The sequence below is a fragment of the Pristis pectinata genome, chromosome 11 (genome assembly GCF_009764475.1).
Source record: "Pristis pectinata isolate sPriPec2 chromosome 11, sPriPec2.1.pri, whole genome shotgun sequence".
NCBI lineage: Eukaryota > Metazoa > Chordata > Chondrichthyes > Rhinopristiformes > Pristidae > Pristis > Pristis pectinata.
The window spans coordinates 22,739,877-22,760,514 of NC_067415.1; the positions used below are offsets into that span (position 1 = coordinate 22,739,877).

A 20,638-nucleotide genomic window follows, 5' to 3' on the forward strand; every position below is an offset into this window, starting at 1 on the left:
AATTATCATTCAATATTATAAACCACCATCAAAAGACTGGCTTGCACCTGCATCCAATGCACACATATAAAGAATAAATACTTCAATAAGGAAAACTGCTGTCAAGGAAATGAGGAGTGGGTATTGTGTGAGGAATGAAAGAAAACTGATTCCTAACATTTTTTGATGGCTGGCTTAAGTCTCCCTTGGTAATTGTAACACTCAGTGAGATAAGTAAATCATTGGTAAGTTAAACTCTGCCATTGAATCTCCTGCAGTGAGATAAGGGTTAACTTTTTAAAAATTCATTGCCACAGTGTTATTTCAGAACCTACTGGGTGCCATCTTTTTGTGTATTTGAGTCATTTTTATGTCAGGACAGCTGGAGATCCAGAATTACAATTTCATGAGAAAGTAATTAGACACAATTTCCATATCAATCTTTCCTACAGGCTTGTGCGTGGGAGTAAAAGCATCCTCTGGCAGTAAGAGTGCTAACCAAGCGTAGTTACTATTAACTCCAAAGAGGCAGGATATGGTGTTAGCAGATTAATTTCTGCCAACAGGATGATGCAAAATGCTTACTTTCTTCCTTCAATTCCCTCTCTCCTGGAAAAAGTACTACCATGCTGTAGTACTGTTCCACAGATGTAGCACTTTGCCTAAGGGTGGATAATTCAAATGCACCTTTAATAAACGTTGGTGAACAAAGCTGACTGAAAATGTGTAAAAGAGGAGCATTTCGATCATGATTCTCCCTGCACCCAGCATCAATACCAGTGCATTCTTCACCACTTTTCTTTGAAATAACCTGTGCTTGATACCCTGAATGACTTTCTAATCAAAATTCCCAGCTAAAGAAAAAATCCTTTGGCCAACTATCATGATCCTTTCTTCCAGATTGTAGTCTTGTCCCTTAAGACAGAGAAGGTAGAATCTTCCTAGTTTATGTCACTTGGTAGCATACTACACAACTCTCTCCTCTTCTTTTCCCTCTCCCCTGGAGTGAGGTTATACATTGCCAGGAAAGGATGAACAGACAAGGTCCTTTATCTTAAGAAAAAGCTGAAGGGTGACCTAATGAAGATCTTTAAATTATGAAAGGTTTTGATGGAGCGGATGCAGAAACAATGTTTCCATTTGTGGGGAAAAGCATAATTAGGGGCTATCAATATAGGATAATCATCAAGAAATCCAATAGGAAATTTAAAAGTATATACACACTGAAGGAGAAGCTGGGCAAATATATGAGGGGAGAAAGGATTATAGGGTTATCCCAAAATATTTAGATGAGGGAATTCACGAGGGAACTGGATCAGAACATAAACAGCAACAATGACTTGTTGGGCTGAATGGCCTGTTTCCACGCTGTATATTCTGTGCAGTCCTATGTTTCTTTAACTCTCTAGGTACAAGAAACTATCTCTATAAACTGTAAATTATATGATGTATTCTATATAAACAAACTGCAACTGTAGTTGATGACCACTTAAAATTTCATCACGTTGTAACATCAGCACTAGCCTATTATAATCTACATCAGAGAAAACATATAAAAATAGAGAATGTTGTAAATGCTCAGCAGGTCAGGCAGCAACTGTGCAGAATCTTTCTGAGGAAAGGTCATCAACTTGAAACTTTAATACTTTATTTGTACTAACTGCCTGCTGAGTATTTACAGCATTCTGTTTTTCTTTCAGATTTCCAGTGTCTCCAGTTCATTGCTTTTTGTTCAATTAGCTTTGTGTAGTGCAAGCACCACAAGTCTGTCAGGGTCTTAGACACTGTGTTCATTCAAAACAGAGATCGATAGATCTCTGGACATCAAGGGAATTATATTTTATTGAGACTGTGGGACAGATTATAAGGATTTATCACTTCTAATGGGAAGGACACTCAGGTAGGCAACTTGGTCAGCATGGATGAGTTGGGCTGAAGGGCCTATTTCCATGCTGTATAACCCAATGATGCTATAAATCAAAGGATATGGAAATAATATTGGAAAACAGTACCGAAGTAATAGATGAGCCATGATCTTAATGAATGGCAGAGCAGGCTCAAAGAGCTAGATAGCATAGCCTACTCCTAATTTTGATTTTTATTCTTATGTCCTTAATAAGTTGATGTGGCCAATGATGTAAGCAGTGTATTAGAAGTTTTTCATCCTTATCTTTAAGGAAACATTTCTTTATATTACATTAGAAGTTAGGTATTGGTGATACATAGGGATGTAACTCCTCACTCCATGTTTTTATGTCACTCATTGAGGTGCTGCAGTTTCCTGTGATGCCTGGTGGCTCATGTGTTCCACTACACAGATGCCCAATGTGGCATGAATAGAAAAACCTGCAAGCCAATCAAGTTCAAAGGATAATCCTCCATGAACGCCCACTGTGGCAGTGAGTGGAGATTACAGAGTGTATTGGGCAGCAGATTGGAGGTTTGGGTTGGGGTGGTCAGAGATGATCTTTGTGAAGACCGGGAAAGATAACTGGAGAGGTGGGTAGGGTAAGTGTTTGGGAGCATGGGGTGGTGATATTGATGGGAACAAGGAGGAGATCATTGAGGACTGGGAAGAAGTTATGAATCAAAGGGGGCTCAGAAATGATCAAAGGCAGAGGAGTGGAGGGAGGAGGGAGTATTGGTATTGGTTTATTATTGTCACTTGTACCGAGCTACAGTGAAAAACTTGTCTTGCATACTGATTGTACAGTCAATTCATTACACAGTGCATTGAGGTAGTACAAGTAAAAACAATAACAGTACAGAGTAAATGGACACAGCTACAGAGGAAGTGCATTGCAGGTCCTGGAGGTCAGAAGATCGCCAGCCCTGCAAGAAGATTTAGAAGAACATTATTAGTAATAGTAAGTGACATAGAATTTATATCTAAAAGTGTAGAACGATTATAGTAAGTGCTGCTAAGGAAGAGATCGGCATCAGAGGTCTGGGGGGGGGGGGTGCGGTGGTGATTATCAGGTGTGGACAAAGTCAGAGGGTGGGTAAAGAATGGGGAGAAGATTGGCGCAGACAGGGGAGAAGATCAGAGATGGGTGCTAGGGAAGGAATTAGTGCTGAGGAGATGATCAAGAGCATGGAGAAAATTAACGTTGCGAGTTGATCAGGTAGCCCAGAGGAGGAAATTGGTGCTGTGGGTGACTGGTGAGCAAGGAGAATATTGGACGTAGCTGGGAATATGAAAGGAACCAGTGAGAAGGTAGAGAGATGCTGTTGAGGAAGAGATTGGTGGTGTGATGGTGTTTAAAGAGTGGGGAGATTATGAATATCGAGGAGTTGATTAGAGAGCCCGAAGACAAGATTGGTGCTGGGGCAATGGAGTGAGTAGTCAGAAGGTTTGGAGAGGTGTCAGATAGGATATGTGGGGAGAAGATTGGTTGGGTAGCAGGAATTCTGATTAGTAAAAAATGGAAATTAATCACAGGGATATGGAGGAGAGGTGGGAGGGATATGAAGGATTAAAAGATAAAGAAGGAACCAGTTTCAAAGAAGACTTACCGTATATCTTGTACTCTCCAGCAGCAGCCTGGGTAGAAACTAATGTCAGAGAAGGGCTTAACTTTTTAGTTAAGACATGGTCAAATGATCAAGACCCACACTACTCATGAATCTTCATTCATGAACCTCATATGTGCAGTACAGTTTAGTGCAGTTGACACCAGTTGTGCATGGTATCTTTGATAATGTCATTGTGTATATCTAGCAAACTCTGTGAATATGGACATCATACAGGCCTGGATTGAACCAGTGGAAGTCATACAAAGTAACCTAATAGGGTTTCAGATAATATTTACACATATATTGTTTGAAAATATTGTGCAATGCAGATCAATTTTCAGGCCACAAATTTGAACAAAGCCATAGGCTTTACCTTGTATAAAATTCAGTCTACATTGAACCATGCAAGATTTGTAAGGCTCTTTTGATAAATCAGCAATGTAATAAATGCCTTAACAATATAATGGAATTCACCTTTGAAACACTGCAGCTCACATACGGGTTACAATGACAAATGAGTATTGTAGTCGCTCTGGCATGATCATTTAGCTGATATTAGGAAAAGACTGCCTTTCTGTCTGCTAGATATGGGAGGTTTATAGATTGTTATCTAAAAATGCTTCAGTCAGATGTAGGACGACCAGATTACAACTGACCTTCAATAATCCCAGACATTGTGTCTATACCACTGTGGGTGTGGTGGTCTTGGCCATAAAACATGACAAGTAACAAACAACAAGCCTTTCTATCAAACAGCTGAAGCCACTGATGCCATGAATGAAAGCACAGGTATCAATCAAAGGAATTGTACAACTATAAGACCAGTTAAATATCTCTCCAAGTGCATTTGAGTATGTCTGTAGAAGGAGTCCCAAACACAAACAATTGCAAATGTTGAGGACGTGAATCCTTTATAAGGCAGAAAATACACCACTCTACAATTTACATATAACCAATGATGATGTGTTTCACCATTCAAACTACAAAAATAACTTGTGCATCTCAACATCATGAGTCAAAGGTTTCAATGACCAAAGTCATAATGATTGCAGTAATTTTATTTTGATCAGCTGGATACCTGAAACCTTAAAACCAACTATTTCAAAATCCATAGATGTGAATTTGTCTTGTAAGCCATTGCCTTGCCAGACACAGTGATCTTGATCTGAGAAGTGGTGAGCTGTTACAATCAAATAATGTTTTTCGCTGATGAACTCCATCACTACCTTTTGCAAAACTAGCTTGCCAATCTGCATCACTATTTACTGTACTAAGAGAGCTTTTTCCCTGTAAGGCAGCTCTCTTCAAGTTTCCAGTAGCTGAATATGAAGAGTCCCAAGCACCATTGCCAAAGATTTTCAGACACACCATATTTGGCTGACTGTCTGATTCATTAAAGTCCTTCAGGGAGAAAATTTGCTTTATCTAGCCTGGCAAATGTTACCCCAGACCCATAACAATGTGGTTGACTTTTGACCACCCTTTGAAATGGCTTAGCAGGCACTGAGTTCAAGGGTAATTTGGAATGGGCAATTACAATTTGTCAACCATCAGCCAGCATTGTCCATATCCTGTGTATGAAAAGGTAAATCCTACTTTAGAGAATTGTGTCTAACTTTTTCCCTTGAGCTGGAGACCTGGGGGGGTGGTTTAGTTCCAATGCATGCTACAAAAATGATTCCCGACTTAAAATATTTGAATAGGATTAAGAAACTGTAACCGTTTACTTGAGAGCAATATATGCTTATCGGTAAGCACTATATATTTTTTTTGCCTCTTGTGAAATTAAAAATGTATATAGAGGTGGGAAGTTCCATGTTATTGTGCTCCAGGCAGTGTGAGAAAGCCTTAATGAATCAGTAAACTCTTCCCTGTCTGCTTTATCTTCAGACAGGGTGCCTATATGGTCTACAGACAATTACATGCTTCTGCATTATTTAGTTGTCTACCACGTGATGTTCCTCAAGCATTGTATATATTTTTTAAGTGCTTGCTTCAGGGCAGTTCATATATAAAGCAACTAAATATTAGCCTCAGCAATATCTTTCTTGTGCTTTTCTTTTTTCAATATGGGAGCTTTGTTAAGGTAAAAATCTAGAATCTTGCAGATTATAGATTAGTATGCATAATCAAGATTTTAAATAGTCATAATCATCCAGTAGTAGGCTAGTGAGTTTGACATAACAAAGCTGCAAAATGGAGGAAGAGAAGTACAAGCCAGCATATTGGGTGAAACTAATATTTAATGTTTTCTGAACTACCCTGCTACAAAGAGATTAAAAATAGAAAATGCTGGAGATACTTTGCAGACCAGGCAGCATCTGTGGAGAAATAAACAGAGTTAATGACCCCACATCAGAAGTCATTAATCTGAAACATTAACTGTTTCCCTTTCCTGTCTGACTTGCTGAGTATCTCCAGCACTGTCTGTTTTATTACAGGTTTCCAGCATCTGCAGGTTTCTTTTTTTTACCCTTTTCTGATGTAGAGAGGTGTCCCAAAGTCAATGTCATGAGATTTAGTCAGCAAAATATGCACTAGCATTTCTGAATTGCATAGTTAACAAAAAGTAAAATGTATATGGTATGACATTTTGTCAGGATGAAACTTTCTCTTAGGTGGATTTCATAATACTCTGAATTTGTAAAAATCATATAAATACATTAAAAAAATTCAGTTTAAGTAATAGCAGTGCTTTTTAGATTCCTGAATGTGTGTCAATCTGGCTACTCTTATTAGCTTCGACATACTTGAGTATTACAGTGCGTGTGGATAGCTGCATGTGAGTGTGTGTGTCTGCAATGAACATATAATATAGAAACTCAGGCAGCTGCTTCCAAAACAGCTACAAAGAGCGTTTAAATATTTGCTGTTGGTGATAAGAGTCCAAGGGGATGTAAGCAGAGTCAGGGAAAGAGACACATTTTGATTGATAAATTCTGGGAATATAACTGGGCATGTTTCTTTCTCTGTAAAGCATTATGAACTGATACTTTGAATTCAGTAATGAAGCTAAAAGAATTTTGCACACCATTAGCATTTAAAGTTAACTAATGATTGACAATGCATGGAGATTAAAAGGCATTTAATACAAAATTACCTTCCATTGGTCATTTCCACTTTCTAATAATTAGAGTACCATTGTGAATTACTCTGTTTATGGCTGTTTAATTCAGCATAAGCTCTGGTAATCACACTAAAAGCAGGATTATTGAAGAGAGAAAATGTCCATAAACTAATCAGGCAGCAACATTACTACAGACAGAATAATTCTTGTTTTTAAGTCATTTATCCATGCAAACCTGCCATTCTGAAAATGTTATATTATGTCCAAAGACTAGATTGAATGACCAGTGAATCTTTTCTGCTTAAATTTTTAAATTAATTCCTCTTTCATAATACCACTGTGAACCAGCTCTTGCTGAAAGTTTAGCAGATATCTCACTTTGGTATCAGTATGGATAAGGAAATTTCAAAGGCTATATTGCCAACCAAAAAGGTTGATGCAAAATATTAACACTTATGGGTGTTTAATGTGCAATTTTTAAATCTAAATAAAGATGTTTCATCACTGCAGCACTTAACTCAGACAATGGTGTTAAAAAGGCACCATTGCTTCAGTATCTATTTATCATTTTCTTTTTTTACCGTTTCATTTGATTTAACATTCTTAATCAAAATACAGTATTGATTTTTACTTGCTGCTTGACTACAGCTAGATTTACTGCATTTAAAATGTCTCATCCCTTCCTCAGCTGTTTCTGGTGCCCTTTGTGTTACTGCAATTTTGTCAGTACATTGGAAGAATAGCTAGTGAAATAGACAGGATTTCTATCAATTGGTTTGTCAAGCATGGGAGATGACCTTTCTTTTTTTGTTTCATGAATGTAATAATGTTTTCTCCCATACAAAGAATATATTAACTCAAGTCCTGCTGCCAAATTTCATCACTGGTCATTGAAATAAATTAGAACACTGCAGAAAGATCTCTGGAACATAAGCCAACCTGTCAGTGATTAAAACATAATGCTTTAACCTTTTTAAAAATACTATTCTTTTGTTTCTCTTTTATATTGACATATCACCTGAAAATTTATGGTATGCTTCTTTTAAGGACATTTTGTAGCCTGGCAACAGATTATAATTGCTTTCTTGAACTCACATTCATCAATCATAAATGTCATTTGCATATTTTTCATAATACAATTTCCAGTAAAGCCAGTGATCTAGACCTTTGAGTATGTGACAGGCACATTAAATGTTGCAGTACTGCTTTCCATTCATTTTTTTAAAAAATCATTGTTTACCCCATGATGTCTTGGTCTCTGCCTCCCTGCAAGCTCTTCTTCCCTCCCTCCTCTCCAGTGCCTGGCTGCAGTGTTGCTCTGCAGACTCTCCAGCAGCCAGTCATGCATTTGATCTGACAGTGTGTAAAAAAAAATAATTCTAATAACAGCATGACCTCAAGTGTTCATTCCCCATCTTCTTCCCTTGGGATCCCCGTACCCTTATTTCACTCATCTTCCTGTAGATATTAGAAAATGTCTCACAGCATATTTGTTAAGCATTATATGATTAATTTTACACTCAATCGATCACAACATGCATTTGTGACCTTAACACATGTGTTGGGCATAATAGTCTTCAATCGGTCACATTTGTTTGCATTACGCACCCACACACATACATGATGTCAGTGCCTATGCAATGCCCAGTTAAATCACAGATATATAATTAACAACCTATGCAGACTAGACAGGAAAGCAAATCAACAGCAAGGACATGCCCAGCGTCTCTGCTATTTGAAGGGATTAAAGGTTTGTTAGCAAGTTGGTTGGAGTTGTTTTCACTTCATTCCATGGGCACAAGACTGCAGTTACAAATCATTTGACAGTTGAGCTCATTTATCTTTTATTGTTACAAGGGAAGTTTACTTTTGGTTATGCAGCCTCAAGCATGATCGGTAGTTGCAGTAGAGTAACCAATGTAAAGGACAACTTGCCAGAGGAGTCTGAAGGAGGAGGGGAATAGGGCTCTGGTTTGGAGGATCTATCCCTGGGAGTTTACTAGGAGACATGCTTTTACCTCTAAATGTTAGAGAAACACTCCATTTAGAGCCTAGAATTTTCTAGGGCACCTTTAGGGAAAGTTTCAGCAATGAACCTATGCCTGTACTGCTCTGTCACTGTTATTCTTAACTTCCTACTGTCTGGATTATGCCAGGTGGCAGTTGCAGATTGAAACCCCATGTCATAATTTTTAGCTTGCCACATCCCTCAAAATGGCATGGATAATCTCTGCCCTAGCAGTGAGCAATTAACTTCCTTCTTACTGAGCGCAGGGCAGCACGCAGCATGGACAGGTGGCTTTGCCAGGATTACTGGCCTCTCAATGATTCAAGGAATGAGAACTTGCAGAGAGATCAGAGACCAGGAGATCATGGAGTTGGCAAGAGTAAAAGAAACATGAATGGAGCTCTGGTCTCAATTGTGTGAATTTGTTCTTTGTGAATCCTCAAACAAACGCCAAACCAATTATCTGTTTGATCATCATCAGAAATCCCTGAAGTTCAATGCTCTGCATCTGGGAGCTGTGCAAAACACATTCTTCTTCAGGCATCTGCAGCACCAACCATATTTCAGCCAACTGTCTGATGATTCTTGGGAGCCAAGGGCTATGTCCTCCAAGTTTAGCTTCTTACTCCAATCTGGGGTCCTTATTGTGTTCTAGAGTAGAGAAATGCTCAGGTACAAAATTAAAACCTGGTCCAACCATGACCAATCCAAATGCAGGATTTATTTTTTGGATACTAAATCCAACAGGTGTAGCAAGGTCTCATCATTCTCTGGTTGGAGAGCCAGCATGTAGTCATAGGCATCAGCCTGGTCTTTGAATAGCTGGCAGCTGCCAGTGACAGATTTGGTGTTGGTACTGAGACAACACAGTACACCCTCCCCATCTGCAGTTGGAGCAACAAGCTGCCGCTGACCCAGAAGAGCTAACGCCAGGTTTCCACAGGGCAGAGGCATCCAGGAGGCTGCATTCTGCCTGTGTCCCTCCACTCCACTCAGTGCATGCTTTTCTTGACATCAACCCATATGGAAAGTAATCTAGGCAAACTTCTGCAAGCCCAGTTAGGTTGCACCTTGCAGAGGGTCCTCACTCTCCAAGCAGCTCTGGTTTGGCCTAAGTTACTGGTGAAGAGGAGAATATGTCAGGATATAGTCTCAGTTTCACCACCAGCCTGCAAAGTGCAGCCTCCCACTGCCACCACCAAACAGAATCTGGAGCTTCGAGCCAGTCACCACCCAGATGTGCCCAACATTTGACTGCCAAGTCCTATACACCTTTCCCTCACTGTACTGTGTTATGCGTTAGCTAGACCATCCACCTCTGTGACCCTGTGGACCAATAGACTGGAGGGGTGACCTGTGCCAACATTGATCTGCATTATAAAAGATCATCTTAGTCTAGTGGGAAAGGGATCTGGGCCAAACAATCAGTTAGAGTGTTTGTTCAATTCGAATCTGCTTTCATTTTATTTACTTAATTTTTTTCCCCCCCAAACAATCAACATTTTGGAATTAAATAAAATGGCAGCAATCAGTGCATTTATTTTCCAAAAACATGGGCTGGAGAGATCCCAGCCAAGGACAAAGGATTATATTTCTTCCCCCACACCACCCCCCCCCCCCCCCATACTTGAACCTGATATGTATAGTTAGGTCCATTGAATTCACACTCTATTGTAAAGTGCAATTATATTTGCAACCATGGTGCTCACAGGGGTTCAGTGGGGAATGGGACCAGAGCCCTCAAAATGAGATTCTGCTGGACTGCTGTCTGCTGGATGTTACATAATCAGACCAACATAATCAGTGTAGCAGGAGAATGAGATGGAGCAGGTGAATTGCAGCAAATAACAACAAGAAAATATGCCCAGATATGGTGACAGGGCACTTATAGCCTTGCACCTAAGGTCCCCACCTAACTAGATCTGGGCATTTGGAATTTAAGAGACAAGTTACTATTTGTAATCACAGGCAATTGTTTTGGAAGTTTGATTGCTGAATAATATTCAGAATCAAATTGGATGTTAACATACAAGTAGAAATCTGCTACTACCCTCATAAAAATTATACGTAGGAAGGACACTTCATAATTTAGTTCAGATGCTATTTCAGGCTTCAGTATTGTCTGCTATAGCAGATTGATCTACAACTGCACAATGGGTCATCTTGCAATCTGATTGGAGCAAGTCCCTTCTGGAATTACAAGTTTAATCTCAAGACTGATTGGTTGGAGGAATACTTGATCCCTGGAAATCTGCAAACTGATTGTGAAGGAGTATCTGAGAAAAACACAATTTGTCATAATTCTCCTTGATTTTAAGTATTAGATTGGAGCAATGGCCCATGATGGGTATAGAAATACATGTTGTACATTCATTATAACATCAACAACCTGCAAATGATTTTAATGATGCAGATCAAACCTTCAATTCCTTGAAGACTTCTGGCCATGCTGCTTTAATATGTTACAAAAGCAAAATACTGCAGCTGTCATAAATCTGTAATAAAAATGGAAAATGTTAAAAATATTCAGTAGGTCAGGCTGCATCTGAGAAGAGAAACAGCGAATGCTTCAGGCTGATGACCTTTCATCATCACTTTCTCTATGTAACAAATAGGGGAATTTCATAAAAGTGAAAATTAATTTAATAATTGAGGAGCATATTTGACAATTAAATGGGATTAAAACAACCCAACCCATACTTCCCTCTGGTAGGTGTTTAAGTCCATTTGGTAATGTGTATGGTTAAAAATGTGGCAGGTGCATTGTGTTGTAAATTCAGTTATGTGCGTCATCTCGAATTTAACTATCTGCCCATCTTCATGTGGATGGTTAAAGTTAAAATCAAACCACTTGTTTTTGGATTGTAATCCCCATCCACTCTTTTATGGATGTATTGACTATTATACAGTATGTATGGACCTAAAGTAGATAGTTTTGTGGGGATCTAAAATAAAAACAGAATGCTGGAAGCACTCAACAGGTCAGACAGAAGGAGAAACAGAATTAATGTTTCAGGTTGAAGACCCTTCATCAGGATTTCCAGAATTTCAGATTTTTGATTTTCTTTTAGCAGGGATATTGGATTGGTGGGGAATGGATTTCAACAAGAATGGTATTTACTTTCTGGTTTCCATGAGATGCAGGTTTCTCACACATGCTGTGCAATTCATATGCAAATTGGATACACACCTTTTTCAAAAGAGCATTACTAAGTGCATGATAACACTGAAAGAACAAAAGTGATGACCTATAATTTAAGATGAAAGGAAGCAATCATGGAATATTGTTATCAAATTTTTAAAATTCACTTATAGGATGTGGTCATTGCTGGCAAAGCTGAAATTTAATGGCCATCCCATTATTAGACCCAAGAATAAATGGAAGTAGAAGTAGGCCATTTGACCCATCATGCCAGCTTCACCATTCCACAAGATCATGACTATTTTTTTTACCCTTCAGTGCCACTCCCCTGAAACTCTTGATTTTCTTAAGAGTTTGTCTTGGTCTTAAATATATTCAGCAACTTAGCCTAGACAGCCCTCTTGGGTAGAGAATTTTCAATGGTCACTACCTTTGAGGTGATGGAATTTCTTCTTTGTCCTAAATGGCAAACTGCTCGTTTTAGGATTGTGGTCCGTGTTTCTGAACACCACAGCCAGGGGAAACATCAACCCTGCATCTATCCTGTAGTGCTCTGCAAGAAGTTTGTACCCTTTAATGAATCGCTTCTCATTCTTCTAAACTCTACAGGCCCAGTCTGCTCAATCTCTCCTCATACAACAAAATGATCATCTCAGGAATCAATCTGCTGAATCATTGCTGGACTTCTATCAGAAAGATATCCTTCCTTATGTAGGGAGAAAAATCTGTATACAATATTCCAATTGCATTCTCACCAGGGCTCTATAGGATAGTGACTCTTATATTCAAATTGTTATATTCTTACATACTCTTATATTCAAATCCTCTTGTAATAAGGGCTGTTTGTCTTCCCAATTGCTTTCTGTACCTACATCTCGACGTTTTTCAGTGAATCATGTACAAGGATACCCAAAGTTTGTCTGGAAACCAACACTTTTCAATCTATTACCATTTTAAATACTCTTACTATTTTTTTCTATGAAAGTGGATAACCTCAGATTTTTTTCACAATATATTCCATCTGTCATGTCTTAGCCAAGCACCCAGCCTGTCTACAACCTTGTGAAGCCTCCCTGCATCTTCTTCATAGCCCACACTGCCACATAGCTTTGTATCATCAGCATACTTGGAAATATTACACTTAGATGCCTCATGCAAATTATTGACAGTGGCTGTGAAAACCTTTGACCCCAGCACTGATCTGCATAGCACTCCACCAATCTTGACCTCCAAACCCAACATGACCTATTTATTCCGACTCTGTTTTCTGTCTATTAACTCTCAATACACTCTAGTATATTACCCCAAATAATGTGCACTAATTTTGTTTAAATATCTTTCCTGCAGCACTTGATTGAAGGTGTTGTAAAAGTCCAAATCCACCACAATTGATTTGCCCTTATCTTCCCTGCTAGTTAAAATTTAATAAGAACTCTAATGAATTTGTCAAGCATGACTTCCTTTCCATAAATCCATGTATTCTGTTCAATCCTAATAACATTTTCTTACTGCTCTGTTACCACTTCCTAAATGATATATACCAGCACATACCCTACTACTGAAATTAGGCTTAACTGGTTCCTCGTTTTCCCTTTCCCTCCTTTCTAAAATAGTGGCATTATATTTGCTACCTTCCAATCTGCAGAAACCATTCTTGAATCTGGTAGTAGTGAGCCACCTTCTTGAACAATTACAGCCCTTCTGGTGAGGGTATATCCATAATGCCTTCAGTAAGGTGTTCTAGGATTTGGTTCCAACACTGAATGGGATATATATTTCCAAGCCAGTATGATGTGCAACTTGAAGGGAAATGTGACAGTGTTCCCTTGAACCTACTGCCCTTGTTCCTTTTGTAGAGGTTGCAAATTTGAGAGGTGCTGTCAACATAACCTAGACAAGTAAATACAGTACCTTTTGTAGATGGAAGGACTGAGTGTTCAGCTGGTGAAAAGGATTCCCACATGCAGCTGCTTTGTCAGGCTCCTTGTATGTTGTTGGCACAGCACTCATTAAGGCAAGAGGAGAGTATCTCCATCACACGTATTTCTGCCTTGTAGATGGTTTTGGGGAAAATCGGGAGGCAAATCTCTTGCTGCAGGATACACAACTTCTGATTGGTGTAGTGACAGCTTTTATGTGCCTGATCCAGTTAGTTTCTGATCAGTGGGGATTCCTCAGATGTTGATGGTGGGGAAATTCAGTGATATTAATGCTATTGAATGTCCAGGATAGGTGGTTAGCCTCTCCCTTTTTGAAAAGGGTAATTGCATGGCACTTGTGGCATAGTACCAGAGATTGTAATAATGAAACAAGTGCAGGATCACTGAAATTGTCAGCTGGTGATTTTAAGGTAGCATCTGTGGAAAGAGAAACTGTCAACATATGGGGTCTCCAACCCTTCGTCAGGACTCAGAATCTGTTAGCACCTGACACACCACTTTCTGTAGACATGAACAATTTTAAAGAAGTCTACATCACTGATTTTAATTTCTTGAGGTAGATGTAAAGCAAGCCTGTAGAAAATAGCCCTATTAATACTCTTGTTGCTTTGGAAACCTTGTCGCTACATACTACCGCATTAAATACAGTGAATTAGGGCACCATATTACATTCTTATTTTTCTATTGGGATTCAGATTTTTTCTGAGTAGCATTTCAGTGAAGCATTCATAAATCATATTTATCTCTGAAAACTGAAAATCAATAGCCTTGTTTTAGGTAGAAGACTCAGTGGTGAACTTGTAGAGGTGTATAAAATCAAGAGGGGAGGCGGTGGGGGGGGCAGTATTTTTTTTACTAGGGAAGGGAATTAAAAACTAGAGGGCATGAGAGGTTTCAGGTGAGAGGGAAAAAAGATTTAAGAAGAGACCCAAGGGGCAACTTCTTCACACAGAGGGTGGCACATATATGGAACGAGCTGCCGGAGGAAATGGCTGAGGCAGGTACAATAACAACATTCAAAAGTCATTTGTATAGGTGCACGAGTAGGAAGGGTTTAGAGGGATATGGGCCAAATGCAAATGGGACTAGCTTAGATGGGCATCTTTGTTGACATGAACGAGCTGGGTGGAAGGGCATGTTTCCATGCTGTATTACTCTATGACTCCAAGTACACCAAGGAGCTGCTAACTGCATAATGTAGAAAGGAGCTGTCATTTTAGAAGTTCTTTGCCTGTAACATGAATACTTAGTTTATCAAAAGGAATCTGTTTCCTGCATTACCTATAATTCCTTACAAGACTATGGCAAAATTTGTAAAGGATTAGATTGATCTCTATTTTTCATTACTCCCAGTTTTTATTTTATACTGGTTATAAATAATACCAACAATCAGATTACAAATTGAAATACAAATGTGGCAAACATTTAATGACCAATGTTCCATTCATAGAATTCTCTCATCCATCCAGCATCCATGGGAAATGTGGGGGTGGGGTGGGGGGAGAATGCTGGTTTAATAAATAATGGCAGTTGCACAAGAATTGCTCAGGAAAAAAATTACTGTACATCACACATTATTCTATGCATAAAACTTTAAATAAATTGCTGAACTGTGTCATCTCCTCATTCTTTTAAATGTGTTTTACACTGCAATTCTATATTTTAAGGCAAAACAGTATTGATGTAAAATATAGCAAAAATAAATCAAAGTGACTGTACTCGCTGTCATGAGGTGCCAAATTAAAGAGGATATTGCTGTTAATCGGTCTACAACTGCACTGTCATTTTATCAAGCAAAAATAAACAAAAAATAGATTTTTATACTTATTTTGCTATGCAAAATATAATTAACTGTTTGAACTTAATTTCATAAAAACAAAACCGCCTTTTTTTGCTAATTGCATGTGAATTGTGAAAACACATACTGGATAAACAAGTGTTTACAAGTGTTGTTTTAAGTTAAAATCCTCAATCTTTTATTTGAAAAGAGAATAGATAAATTGTGGAAAATGATCAGTTTGTCTCACAGTATCTGTGGAGAAAGAGACAGTTAACAACCTTTTATCGGAACTGGGAATCATTCAAGATAAGGCAAGATAAGACACAAATGCACCTGTCTACATCAACGGTGCTGAGGTCGAGAGGGTTGAGAGCTTCAAGTTCCTAGGAGTGAACATCACCAATAGCCTGTCCTGGTCTAACCACGTAGACGCCATGGCCAAGAAAGCTCACCAGCACCTCTACTTCCTCAGGAGGCTAAAGAAATTTGGCATGTCCCCTTTGACACTCATCAACTTTTATCGACGCACCATAGAAAGCTTCTTATCGTGATGCATCATGGCTTGGTATGGCAACTGCTCTGCCCAGGACCACAAGAAACTGCAGAGTTGTGGACACAGCCCAGCGCATCACGGAAACCAGCCTCCCCTCCATGGTCTCTATCCATACCTCTCGCTGCCTTGGTGAAGCAGCCACCATAATCAAAGACCCCACCCACCTGGGTCATCTCTCCTCTCCCATCAGGCAGAAGATACAGGAACCTGAGGGAACATACCACTAGGCCCAAGGACAGCTTCTATCCCACTGTGATAAGACTATTGAACAGTTCCCTTATAAGATGAGATGGACTCTTGACCTCACAATCTGTCTTGTTATGACCTTGCACCTTTTGTCTACCTGCAATGCACTTCCCTGTAGCTGTGACACTTTACTCTGTACTCTGTTATTGTTTTTACCTGTACTACCTCAATGCACTCTGTACTACCTCAATGTATCTGCACAGTGTAATGAATTGATCAGTACAAATTGTATGCAAGACAAGTTTTTCACTACCTCAGTACAAGTGACAATAATAAACCAATACCAAGTTTTAGGATGCAGAGAAGTGAAGGGAAGGGGAGTTGTATTTGAAAGGGAAGGTTTGTGATGGCTGGAAGGGAGAAGAGATAAAATGACAAAAAAGGGTTGACTGTGCAAAGTGAATTAGGGAATAAATGGCAAACTGGAGAAGATGCAAACACCACTCTGTATTTGGGCCCAATCCTCATATTCCTCAATTCCCTTGAACTGTAAAAGTTTAGCAGTCTTCATTTAAAATAAGTATCCACATTCACTAAGCATCCACAATCATCTGGGTTAAGAATTCCAAAAATATTTCTCCCCATCGCTGTCTATCTCCAGATTATATTCTCCAATTCGAGATTCCCCAATCGGGGGAAGCAGCCTCTCAATATTAATTCTATCAAGAACACTCAAACAAGTTTCAAAGAGATCACCTTGCATGCTTAAGATTGGCTGCCAACCAGTTACCAAATCATTATTCCATTCAAAAATCTCAAAACTTCATGAGAATATACCCAAAATGAAATTAACAAGTTTCATGCACGTAATCAGAATAATTAGGTTTGAAAATCTAGCTTGAAAGAGTTAAATTTAATCATCCCAGTTAAAAGACTTGCTTGAGTAAAATGGCAATTTTCCATCAATCGTTCAAGCAAAGAAATGATCAAGGGTACAAATTACCATGAAATTCCAAACAAGCATGGGAAAAAGAACATGTTTATATATTTACTACCTCATAATAATAAAGTAGTTAACTATTAAATAATCCTATACAAGGTCAGGACTGAAAATGCATTTCAACCAAATCCATACATTTGGGAATTGTCTGATAAATTATTGTAATGAAACAGATGGATGTCAGGTGCATCGGAATCACCGATTTCCTGAAACAGCTGTTCATTCTCTCACTACTTAAATTGGAAAATAGTTAACAGTAATTGAGAAAATATGCAAATTATCATCCAAATGGATAAAAGTCTATAAAAGGAAAATATTGACTGAAAATTCTAAATTTGAATTTAAAATATTTAAAGAACAGCTACGAGGAGGACATAGTTTGGATTTAAAAATATTTTTGCTGCAATTTAATTCAGCCCAAGATGGATTCAAGTTTTTGATAGGTGGTAAGAAAAGTTGGATTTTGGGTTGGTTCACTTAACTTTGTGAAGTTTAAGCCTGTGACACCAAAATTCAGATGGCCTCTGCTGAATGTTAAGAGACAGCAGATCATTGAATCTCCAAAATTATGTTTTTGCAGGGCGCACTGAAACAAATGATAAAGCAACTGGACAAAGAAAAGAAAAGCCTTCAAAACCAGCTTAAAAATTATGAGTGGAGAGTAGAACAAGAAGCAAAGGTTTGTCTTAGAATTTTTGTTCCGAGCAGCATCAAAACCTGATAGTTATAAGTATATCCATTTATCATGTGTTTAAAAACAATTGGACAAGTTCACTGACTCGGCATTCTCAGTGCTGAATGCTCCAGAATTTTGTAGTTCACTTTCCAACATGCACTCCTTTTAAATGCAACTCTCGGTTGGAAGTGTACAATGAGTGCATTTTCCTATGTCCATTTAAGCTCTAGAAGATTATCCAATTCCTAATAATTGGTTTGTGATAGTGAACTGCAGGCTGTGCTACACTGGATTTTGTGAATAAGTATTCATTCAAAATGGAACTTTGCAAACATTGTTTTCTTGGGCTCATTACTTCCAATTATGGATTTGAAAATAATGCATAATATTTGTTTTTTTCTTTTGAGTTTCTCTAAGTGAGCCAACCAAAAGTGCAAGTGCTTTTTGATCTATTGGGGTATTTTACTTTTTTGATTACTGAGTGATAATGTATAGTTGTTCATTAGTGCACACAAGATGTATAATTATGTGTATGAGTATAACACATTGCACCTAAAGTCACTGCATTTGACAAAAGCAGTAGAGTCATTTTCATACCTGTAGCTGGTCAGCAATTTCTGTTGGCCAGCACTAAGCTAAGAATCATCATTTCTCCTTATATAATCAGTTAGCTAACCAAACTTTGTTCAATTACCTTTTTTCTGCAGGCTTATCATAAAGCCAATGATGAGTGTCACATATACCTGACAGAAATTGCACAAGTAAGTTTATTATCTTGGTGGGGCAATTTATGAGATTCCAATATATTCCTTGGCATCAGTTTGAATGATTTTATAAACTGTCACGAACCAGCAACAAAAGAAACACACTGAGCATGATTTAGTGTTAAAAACTATTTTATTAATCACTACTTATGATAATACGTAAAATAAAAGTAAAAAAAATGTTAGTATGTTAGAATTCAAAAATGTTAAACCTCGAACGTTAACCCCAAAACTAAACTCTTCGTGTGTGTGTGTGACAAAGTCCAAAACTCCCAGTTCCGGAATGGTTCTTAAGGTTCAGTTCCGCAAGCCATAAGGTGAAACATGAGCAAGGGCTTCTTCAACAACCACCGTTGTCTGAAGATAAGATGTAGATGTAGAAAAACATAGAGAGAGTACATACGAAATCCAAATGTTCCACGATGGAACCCAAACGACACTTCAGGGTTTACTCGGTAGTGACTTCCTCACCCCGAAAAGCATCTGAACCGTGGTCGTCCACACACAAATACCTGTTTCCTTCTACAGGTCAGCAACAAAGTGAACTCCACCGGATTACTTCCAACTTCCATACATGGATTTCAGTGGCAAACACAGTTATTGTTTCTCATCCATTGATAGAGAAAACAAGCAGGCTGGTGTCTCTCTCCCTTCTCTCTCTCTCTCCTTCTTCTAACCTCTTCAACAACGTCATTACGTCCTTTATCTTCTATTGATGTAAGCACGCCCCACACACACACTCTCTATCTTAAAGGGACTTTCACTGAGTCCGTAACAAAACTAATTTACAAGTTGAAACCAACACAGGAACCTAAAATTGTTGCAAATAATTCTTTCTCCAATTATTGCATTGATTATTTTACAGTTATCAATTGATGAAGAAATCATTGTAGTACTGCCTGGGATGATTTAAGAACTTCATAGCATGATGGAAGTGAATGAGGATTATACAATTGATTATTTTTTTTTAAATCCTCTTGGATCTATGATTCTCTCCTACTAATGGAAAATTGACTACTTAACTTATTTAAGTCGACATGTTTTAGCAAAATATGGACAAAACAAAAGTAGACAGCATATCATTCACAATATTATATTAATTTTGACAATTGTACTTCTTTAAAATAATGTGTGATCCTTGGGCCTTTTAATTTCCTAATTTGTAATCTGTTTCATAATAATGGAAATTGAAAAGTACTATACAGTCTAAACGTTAAAGTGTGGATTTATAACATTCAGACTTACTGTAAACACAAGGAAGTCATGCAGCATGGTAGCATAGTGGTTAAATTACTAGAGCAGCAGCCGGAATTCTAGACCCATTCTAGAAACACAAGTCAAAATCCCACCATGACAGCTAGTCTCAATAGCAGTAACCATGACACTACGGGATTGATGCAAAGACCCATCTGGTTCATTAATGTCCATCAGGGGAGTAAATCTGCCATCTCTACCCAGTGTGGCCTCCACGTGATTCTAGATCTACCAATATGGTTGATTTAATAACTTCCTCCTCAGTTCAGGGACAATCAGGAATGGACAATAAATGCTGGAATTCTGACTGATACCCTATTGACTAATAAATTACAGAAAAACCTGTTTGATTGTATTGTTAATGGTGTTATACTTGTACCAGGTACTGTGTACATTCAACTAGAAACAAAATGCTTCTCAGCTGGTCAAACAGAAACTAAATAGAAACGCAGTTAATGTTCCAGGTCTGTGATCTTTATCAGAACTGTACCTACAGATCTGTTCCTGTCAACCTTGAAATATATTTGTGGCAATCTCCACGTTCAGGTAGAGATCTCTTAACTTCCAAGTAATGTCTAATTATGAATAGATGAATTAGAACCAGTAGAAGGCCACTTGCTTTTCAAGCCTGCTCTGCCATGCAATAAGATCATAGCTGATCCGACTGTAACCTTAACCCTGCAGTCCCATCTACCTGCAGTAACATTTTATCCCGATTATCCAGTATCCAACCTTTGATTTAAAAATATTCAAATAAACTGTGCTTGACCTGC

The 20,638-nt window shown here is 38.3% G+C and overlaps 1 protein-coding gene across 2 annotated transcripts in view; it reads left to right on the forward strand.

Moving 5' to 3' along the window:
- Nucleotides 1-20,638, forward strand: part of ccdc169 (coiled-coil domain containing 169) — a 44,947-nt gene that overhangs the window by 11,615 nt on the left and 12,694 nt on the right. For both annotated transcript variants that reach the window (XM_052025771.1, XM_052025772.1), the window contains exons 5-6: nucleotides 17,752-17,850; nucleotides 18,555-18,608. In XM_052025771.1, the coding sequence (XP_051881731.1) occupies nucleotides 17,752-17,850; nucleotides 18,555-18,608 (153 nt within the window). The remainder of the gene's footprint in view (nucleotides 1-17,751; nucleotides 17,851-18,554; nucleotides 18,609-20,638) is intronic.